The sequence below is a fragment of the Monoraphidium neglectum genome, assembly GCF_000611645.1.
Source record: "Monoraphidium neglectum strain SAG 48.87 unplaced genomic scaffold scaffold01790, whole genome shotgun sequence".
In the NCBI taxonomy this organism is placed as follows: Eukaryota; Viridiplantae; Chlorophyta; class Chlorophyceae; order Sphaeropleales; family Selenastraceae; genus Monoraphidium; species Monoraphidium neglectum.
Genome location: NW_014011838.1, coordinates 2,162 through 10,934, shown reverse-complemented (window position 1 = coordinate 10,934; position 8,773 = coordinate 2,162). Strand labels below are relative to the sequence as shown.

At 66.4% G+C, this 8,773-nt stretch overlaps 3 protein-coding genes across 3 annotated transcripts in view; 2 read left to right on the top strand and 1 right to left on the bottom strand.

Annotated features, from left to right (window-relative positions):
- MNEG_9016 (hypothetical protein) overlaps positions 1–912 on the top strand; it is a gene marked incomplete at both ends in the record, with an annotated part of 2,874 nt that extends 1,962 nt beyond the window's left edge. The window contains one exon of the mRNA XM_014042514.1: positions 213–912. Within this exon, the coding sequence (XP_013897968.1) occupies positions 213–912 (700 nt within the window). The remainder of the gene's footprint in view (positions 1–212) is intronic.
- A 501-nt stretch (positions 913–1,413) lies between these two features.
- On the bottom strand, positions 1,414–2,369 carry MNEG_9015 (hypothetical protein; the record flags this gene model as incomplete). The annotated part of the gene is made up of 3 exons (XM_014042513.1): positions 1,414–1,481; positions 1,721–1,975; positions 2,216–2,369. The coding sequence occupies 3 exons, from the start codon at positions 2,367–2,369 to the stop codon at positions 1,414–1,416; spliced, it is 477 nt and encodes a 158-aa protein (XP_013897967.1).
- A 1,221-nt stretch (positions 2,370–3,590) lies between these two features.
- Positions 3,591–7,217, top strand: MNEG_9014 (3-oxoacyl-[acyl-carrier-protein] reductase; the record flags this gene model as incomplete). Its single annotated transcript, XM_014042512.1, has 7 exons — positions 3,591–3,763; positions 4,806–4,965; positions 5,264–5,330; positions 5,640–5,725; positions 6,152–6,338; positions 6,604–6,705; positions 7,030–7,217. The coding sequence occupies 7 exons, from the start codon at positions 3,591–3,593 to the stop codon at positions 7,215–7,217; spliced, it is 963 nt and encodes a 320-aa protein (XP_013897966.1).
- Between the last annotated feature and the right edge of the window lie 1,556 nt (positions 7,218–8,773).

Genomic DNA, 8,773 nt, shown 5'->3' with positions numbered 1-8,773 from the left:
TTGCACACACATACACACACACATGCACACACACCCACGCGCTCCCAACCTGGACACCGCCAGCCCCGCCCACACTCCACAAAACCCACCCACCCCCTCACACGATCCCGCACTCCCTCGTCACCCCTGCCAACCGTGAAACCCTCAACCTCCTACCACCACACACACACACACACACACACACACACACACACACACTCCCGCGCCCACAGCTGCAGCAAGACGCTCCTGGCGCGCGCCGTCGCCAGCGAGGCTCGCCTCAACTTCCTGTCAGTCAAGGGCGGCGAGCTCCTCAGCAAGTGGGTCGGCGGCGGCGAGCGCGCGGTCGCCGCGCTGTTCGCACGCGCGCGCGCGGCCGCGCCGGCCATCGTGTTTTTCGACGAACTCGACGGCCTCGCTGGCAGCCGCCCCATGGACGGCGGGGGCGGCGGCGATGAGGGGGACGGCGGCGGCGGGCCGGGGGAGAGGGTGCTGGCCCAGCTGCTGATGGAAATGGACGGCCTGCAGCCGCGGCTGGGCGTGGTCGTGCTGGCGGCCACCAACCGGCCGGACAGGATCGACGGCGCGCTGCTGCGGCCGGGCCGCTTCGACAGGCTGCTGCACGTGCCGCCGCCGGACGCGGGCGCGCGGGCGGAGATTCTCCGGGTGCACCTCCGCAAAACGCCGCTCGCGGGGGACGTCGATCCGGCGGCGCTCGCCGCGCGGACGGAGGGCTACACCGGCGCCGACGTGGCGGCCGTGTGCAGGGAGGCCGCGCTGGCCGCCTTGGACGAGGACATTGAGGCGTCCGAGGTTGCGGCGCGGCACTTCGAGGCGGCGGTCGCGCGGGTGCCGGCGAGCGCGGGGGCGGGGGCGGCGCTGGAGGCGGTGTACCGCGACTTCCAGCGGCAGGGGCGGCTGGAGTCGCTGTAATGTCTTATTCTTACTTCACCTGATCTGTTTTGATTTGATATGTCATGCTTCAAATGCCGTGAACACACGCTTACCCCGGTGAGAGAGCTTCCGGCGCTGCATGCGTGTGCGCTGCGCCGCGGCGCACGACACCCGGTAGTAGCAAGCCCGCCCGATGCCGGCGTCGTTCATGCGCCCCAAGCCGCTTAGATGACCCTTTTTTGCTGTTACTCAAGAGATCAGTTGGAAAAAAAGAGCCAGAGCAACAGCCAAAACGAAAGTGGCTGGAGGGTGCAAAGGACGCAGCAGGCGCTTGGTCCAGAGGTGGCAAACAACCCTGCACTTTGCAGCGCACGCAAGCGCCGCCGCTGGCTGCCCCCGCTTTCCGCAAGACGCCCGCTGCCCCTGCGCCGCCGCCCTCCATTTGTCGCTCGCTGCCATGTCACATCTGTGCCCCGCGGGGCTCTGTTCCTGGGCAGCGCCGCCCGCCGCCTGCTGCTGCCAGGAGCCTCTCCTCAGGGCTCAGGGCTGTGCGGCGCCCGAGCCAGGGGCGGAGGAGCCCTTGTCGTGCGTGTCTCGCTTGGGGGCCTCTGCACAGTGTGATTGACAAACAGGGCGGGGCGAGGCAGAGGGCATGCAAGGGGATGGTGCCGGCCGTTTGGGACCTCAGGCAGCGGGTAAGCAGGCACACGAAGGAGCTTCCGGCGCTGCATGCGTGTGCGCTGCGCCGCGGCGCACGACGCCCGCTAGTAGCAAGCCCGCCCGATGCCGGCGTCATTCATGCGCCCCAAGCCGCCAGGGCCGCCGCCTGGCCCCGCCCGCAGCTCACCGGGCGCCGCCCCATGCGTCATTTCGTCCATCCCCTCAGCCGCCCGCGCCTTGTCCCCTCTCGCGCTCCCGGAAACGAGGTCGTCCGCGCCCCCCATCATCCCCGCCCCCGGCCCCATCGCCGCGGCCGCGCCGGGGGACGGCGCGTCGGACGAGTCGGGGCCGGGGGGCGGGACGGCGAAGCCGGCGCGGCGCGCGCCGGCGTCGGCCTTGCCGGCGGTGCTGCTGTGCTCAGTCGCGTCCTCGACGCGTGCGCCTGCGCGATTCGGTAATGGGATACGGGGCTTTGCGGATTGTAGAGAATTGCTTTTGTGTGCGTGACGAAAGGAAAGGGTGAAATTTTGGACAGCACTCGAGGGAAGGGGGATGGCGGCTGCAGTGACACACAAGACCCGGCCCCGGCCTGTCGCCGCTGCAGCATGCGCGCGAGCGCGGCGCCGCACAAAAGGCGCAGCAGCGGCCATGTGATGCCGATATGCGTCGGCCCATCACGCACCCATGTCCTCGACGCGTTCTGTGAATCCCTTCTTTTGGCTCGAAGCGGGGGATGAGGTGGAGAGCAGCCGGCCGCTGCTGGCCACGCAGGCGGGGCGCAGCAGCGGCGCCACCTCGCAGCGCGCGGCACCAAGGGCACGCACAAGCAGGCTCATTTTGCGAGGGTTCTGTTTTGTACTCTGCGCAGAGATTACCGCACGCAGGCCGCGAATATCATGCGATTGACTTGCATCGAGAGTGGTTTGGGGGTCCCTATGCAGACAAAACAGGACCTGGCACTCGGGTGCTGACGTCATGATGACTCACACGTTCCAAACCTGGCTGCTTCTCCAGCGCCAGGCACCACCATGCGCATGGCGAGCCCAACCAGTATACATCAGGAGTGCCGTTACAAAACATCACATGCAGGCGCCCTTGGCACTCTCAACTTCTACGCTCCCACGCCGCAAGCCGCCAACAGCGGGCCGCAGCGGGGCAGCCGACACCTGGCTGGGCGACACCCTCCTCTCTGTCAAAAGCACTGCAACTGAGGTGTGCGCCGCGCGCCGGGCTAAACCATTGCAGCCAAAACACCAGCTGCAAGCATGCAAGCGCAAGGCACTAACCGGGACGCTGTTGGTTGAGAGACGTTGTATATAATACACAAACCCCAGTGCCCAAGGCCCTGGCTGCAGTGTGTGTGTAGCGGTGTAGTTTGTGCTGGACCACACCCGGCAGTTGTCCATTAGTCAAGCCCTAACAAGCCTGGCGGCCTCGCGACTCGAGCATCCCCCCTTCCACCATCGCACTCGCTGCGGCGGAAGCAGCGGCACCGCCTTCAACGCAAAACAAAGCGCGCGCTGCGGGCGTCTCCGGCCACGATCAGGACGCTGCCGAGAAGCTACTCCTCCCGCTGCGGCTTCCAGGGGCCCTCCGCGGCGGCCTGCCGCCAGATGGGGGTGCTGGGCTGCTTGCCCAGGGGGTGTGCTGCGGGGCAGCAACAACGACGGGCAGTACAGCGCGAGGTGGGTGGTGGGTGTGAGGGCTGCCCACTAGTGAGCGGCCGCAAGCTGTGTATCGCCACCGCACGAGGTCGCAGCGCCCGTTTGCTGCGCGCTCGGCGCCCAGCTTGCCCACATCGATGCCCGTGCATCAGGTGCGGCGCCCCCGCCAGAATGGCATGTGCTCGGCCGCCTTCGTGTTTCGCCCCCTTCCTGCCCTGCTGCTTGAGCGCACGCCCTCACGGGTGTGCAGCTCTACCGGGCAGTCCGCCCGCGCGCGCAGGCGCGTGCACGCGTAGGGGTCGCGCACCTGCAGACGACTCTCGGGTCATCTCTTCCACCCCTTTGGCCACCCGCGCCGGGTCCGCCTGCGCCGCGCCCGCAAACAGGTCCACCATGCCCCTCATCCAGTCGGCCCCCAGCCCCATCGCCGCGGCGGCGCGCGGGGACGGCGCGTCGGACGAGCCGGGGCCGGGGGGCGGGACCTCGAAGCCCGCGCGGCGCGCGGCGGCGTCGGCGGTTTCTGCTGCCCTGCTGTGCTCAGTGGCATCCTCAAGGCGCGCGCCTGGGTGGGTGGGTGTGATGGTGGGTAGGGGTGGGTTGCAATCGGGTTGGTCTGTTCAGCAGGGAGTGGGTGGACAGGTGAGTGCAGCTGGGGATCTAGATCACGGGCGATGGGATGGCTTATAACGTGATATGTTGGTGAAGAGTGCAAGGGTGAGTGTTACTCGCCGTATGTGGCGGTGTAGTCATCAAAGGCGTCGCCGCCCTGCCTGTTGTGGGCGGCGGCAGACGACGCAACGAGCCTGCGGCCAGCGCCGGGGGCGGCGCCGGCGCCGGCGCGGCCGGGCGCGGCGACCGCGGCGCGGACGGCGTGCGCAGCGGCGGCGCGGAGGATGCGGCTCATGGTGCTGCGCAGAGGGCGGCTTTGCTTTGCGGGCGCGCCTGGTGTTCTCGGACTGGGGGACGCACAACGGCTCCCGGTGACGGCGCGTGATGTACAGCTGCCCGGTGCAACCAAGAGCACGGAAAATCGATCATACAGTGCCGCGTGGAATGTTCGCGACGGTACATTGATCCGAGAACCGAGTCTGATTCAGCAGCTGACGCGGCGCCCTTCCGAGTTTGGTCAGATCGACAAGCGGCTGCATTATTCTCAGCGACCATGATCAGATCCGCAGGTTGTTTCCTCCAGGCAGCCAGTGCGTGGCCTGCCGCGGCGCCCGCTGCTACGCAGGCGGCGCGTCTCTCAACCGACGCCGGCGGCGGTGAGCGAGGTGACACCACCAGTTTTGGAGGCGGCGGCTCTCTACCAAGCGGACCCTTCCGCCCTCTAATCCCTCTTCAACCTCCTTGTTCTGGTGCAACTTGACAGGTGGACCTGTCTATGTCGTGTTCGGCGCGACCGGAGGTATGACATCACCAAGGGAACCGCCCACCAGCCTGCGTAGCCACAGGCGTCCGGGCTGCTGCGCTGGCGCACGCCGTTCCTACATATGCAATCGCAGAATTCCTCCCCGCACCCTCCCTCGCAACCCGCCCCCAATTGCGCCCCGCATCACCAGGCATCGGCTCCGCCCTCGCCCGCCGCCTGGCCTGTGCCCCCCAAAGCAGCGCCGGGGCCAGCGGCGGCCCCGCTGCCAGCGTCGTCCTCAGCGCGGACAACGAGGGCGACCTGCAAAAGACTCTCGATGAGATTCAAAAAGGCAGCGGCGGCGGCGGCGGCGGCCGGCTGAGCGCCGCGCCGGCCGACGCGCTCGACCCTCAGGCGGTGAGCCCGGGGGGACAAGACTCTGCAGCGCTGCAGCGACTGCCCCGGGATATTCCCGGGATATTTGTGAATGTCCGAGGGGTCGCTGCGATGCAGCTGCCTTGGCTTTCCTGAGAATCTATCCAGGTCACAGGTTCAATCCACATTCCGCATCGCATGACGTCTTGATGTGTCAGCTGGAGAGCCGGCAAGATATGACTGTACGCTCTGCAATCCTGCAGACCCCAGCAGCCCGCCGCGCCTCGATTACAACGCTTCAAAATCAGACCCCAACCGCCGCCCCAACCGCCCCCGCCAGGTGGACCACGTGCTGCAGCAGGCGCTGCGCGCCCACGGCCGCGTCGACGCCGTCGCCTGCTGCGTCGGTGGGTGGCTCTGCTCGCACCACAGCACGCGTCGCACCCGCACGCCGGAGCCCCTTTCTCCCTGGCAGCAGAAGCGGTCGCCGCCGCCGTCCATCACCGTGGCTGTCCAAAGAGCCAGATTTCCTCTCGATTGCCCATTTGTGCACCTGCGTGAGGCTCGCATTGCAATCAGCGTTTTGGTACTTGATTGCCAAGGTCGGCCTCCGGCAGCTCAGCCAGCCCGCACCCATGCCTGCTTGACCCGGCGCCGATGCGCGGCGCACCCCCCCCCCTCCGTCCCTGCTGCCTCGCCGCCCCCGCGCGCCCCAGGCAACGTCGAGGCGCGCTCCCTGCTGGCGACCGAGCTGGCTGAGTTGGACAGGGTGGTGAAGGTCAACCTGCACACCCAGTTCAATGTGCTCAAGGCCTCAGTCAAGGCGCGCAGCCGGGGTGGGGGACAATCCTAGGAGGCTGGGAATGCGTGGGAAAACAGAGGGAGGGCAGGCTTGCGCCGCGCGTGCGGAAGAGGTTCCTCGGGGTGTGTCTGGCCAGCAGGCCGTGTTCCTGATGGGGGCAGTGGAGGCGGCGGGGTTTGATAAACACACCCCGTTGGCGGCCCCTCGGTTGGACAAGCAAGCCGAGTCGGCTCGCGTGTGCATGGGGATTCTCTGTTGTCCAACCACACAACAGTCCCTGCACAGGCCAGGGTGCATGGGCTCCGTCTGGCAGCCGCGTGCATACCGCCCGCACCTCCTCATGTGCCGGTAAGCAAGCACCCAGTCAACAACAAGTGAACAGCGCTGCTGCGCGTGCCCATTGCGTCGCCCATCCCCCACCGCCAGGCCATGCTGCCAAATGAGCAGCATCAGGGGCAGGGCCAGCAAGCGGCCGGCGGCGGCGGCGGTGGCGGCGGCGGCGTGGGCCGCCAGGGCCCATCTTCAGGCAGCGTTGTGATGGTGTCCGCGGCGCTTGCAGGGCACGGAATACCGAACTATGACGCGTTCACGGCGGCCAAGGCGGCTGTGGAGGGTGGGCGTGGGGACGTGCGCCTTGGGGAGGGGCGCGATGGCAGGGGCGACGCGGCGCCGCTGCTCGCTCCGTGGCGACAGCCGGGGCCAGATTGCGCATGAGATTGCCATTGGCACGCGGCCAAACACAACGGAAGCCGTTGTGTAATCACAGGGCAGTCCGCGGCCGAGCACCGATGCTGAGAGTGTGCGCTTGCTTGTGACGCAGCCAGCCGCCCACGCGAAGCGGCGGTAGATCACGCGCCCTGCGGGCCCCCGCCGCGCAGGCCTGATGCGCGCTGCGGCCGCCACCTACGCGCCGCACCGCGTGCGCGTGAACTGCGTGGCACCCGGACTGGTGGAGACCGGGCAGACAGAGAAGTTCACAGGTAGGCGGCGAGGCTGGGTCCAGGGTGGTGATCGATCTATGCAATGGCGGGCAGGCGATTTCAATTGTGTTCGGGGCCGCCAAGCAAGGAGTTACCTGCGGCCCGACAGGAGTGATCGGGGGCAGGGAATATCAGAGCGAAGCGCGCGTCTGGCTAGAGCTCAAACCTTTGCATGCCGGAGGCGGGTGATACGTGTCAAAGGGGGTTCTGAGCGGAGGGGATTTGTCGGTGGTGACGATCAGGCAACAGGCACGCGGGCTTCACGACGTTTTGGCAAAGCTGCTGGCGGCAATGCTGAGCCCCCGCCCGTGCCGCGCCTCGCAGGCAACGAGAGGGTAAAGCACGCGTCCGAGGCAATGCACCCCGCGAAGCGACTGGTCGGGGCCGACGAGGTCGCGCAGGCTGTCCACTTCCTAATGGCCGGCCCCGCGGCGATCACGGGGCAGGTGCTCGCAGTGGATGCGGGGCTGGCCCACCTCCACGCTGACAGGGCGCAGGACTATGGCGTGTGATCGGTGGCCATGCGTGCACGGTGGCTTCGGCGCTTGGTGACAATGATGCAAAGTTACTTTAATCTTCCCGTGGATGCGGGTGTGAAGGGGTCGCTGGTGGGGTGGGGGCCACAGCAGGCAACCTTGCGTTGCCAATGACTGTGAGCCGTTGCTTCGGGCGAAACAGAATATTTGCATCATGCAGTTTGCGCAGCGCATGGTCTGCCTTGTTGATTGAGGGCTGCGCGGTCGGTGCCGAGATTGTGGCGGGCAGCTGATAGTAGCCGTGAGGTGGCTCGCCGGCGCTGGCACGCGGGGCCGCCGCTTACGGAGTGCCTGGGGTTGAGGTCACGTTCGAGCATGGCGTGTATTCTTTGAAAGCTGCAACAGCATTTGAGTGAGGATTGTTAGTGCTGGAGGGGTGGTGTGCTCTTGACAGGCAGCACCCTATTGTCTGGCAATCAGGCTGCTCCCTTCGGTACCCGGTCCTTCGCTCAACTGTATATCGTATGGTCAGAATCTGGCTGCTGTAACATCCTGGTGCAGGCCAGAGATGCATGTATCCAAGCAGGGGTTGCTGATCTTCGCATACCGTGACAGCGGGAGGATCAACGTATGCTCAGACTGCTCGTGCTTCTCAACACACTGGCAGAGCTGCCACGTTGGGCGGCATGTACCGTCCCTGATCAGCATTGATGATAGCTTCTCTGTGAAGCTCTCTTAGATCCAATGTTTTGTCGACGGGCATGGAGTCACTGGGACGCTGTGCTGGCAGCAGTCAGCACGCAGCAGTCACCCGCCCTCGCTAACTGCCGCCAGACGAACGCGAAGCAGCAGTGCATTGCCTCGATAACGATAATGTTATGAAGTAGTTTCTTTGGATGAGCTTCCTAATCGTTTGGTCATCGCACCCCGTGCTCGACAATCTCGGTGGCGCAAGCGGAGCGTTCAAGCCTAAGCCGCGGTATCAAAGATGGAGAGAGGAGTGCTCCAAGCCGGAGCCCCGCCCACTGCGCAAGCGACCCAGCTGCCGGTTTCGGGCGTCGTCGCCCCGCCGCGCGCGCCAGCACAGGGCGTCCCGTGGCGCCCCATTCTGCCGCCGGTGGGTTCTGGCTGCGCCGGGCTGTTGCTGTTCGACGCGATTCAATGGCTTTGCGAAGAGGCGGCAACGATGCAGCGAGGCGGATGGGCTGGTGCGAGAACGCTTGTGGGGAGGAGGGGACAGTGTGCGCCTCCCTGCGGCGCTGGCGCTGCAGTCGCCCGCTCCACGTCGGCGATTCTCGACGCGCACCTGCGGGCGCACATCTAAAAACCAAGACCCAATGCATGCTGCACCTGCGGGCGCCAGCCAGGCTGCCGCGCCGCTGCCGCGTCCTGCGGCAGCTTCCCAATCGGAACTTGGAAACTGGGGCCTGCCCGCTGCTGATCTCGGCAGATCGCCCCTGCCACAACGCAAGCAACACATCACACCACGTTCCTTCCGTATGCTTTGACCGCAGGAGATGACTCGCAAAATCAAAAAGTGGCAGGTGGGCTGGCTCAGCCCCTGGGCGAGGTTTTTTTGGGGGGGGGCGGGT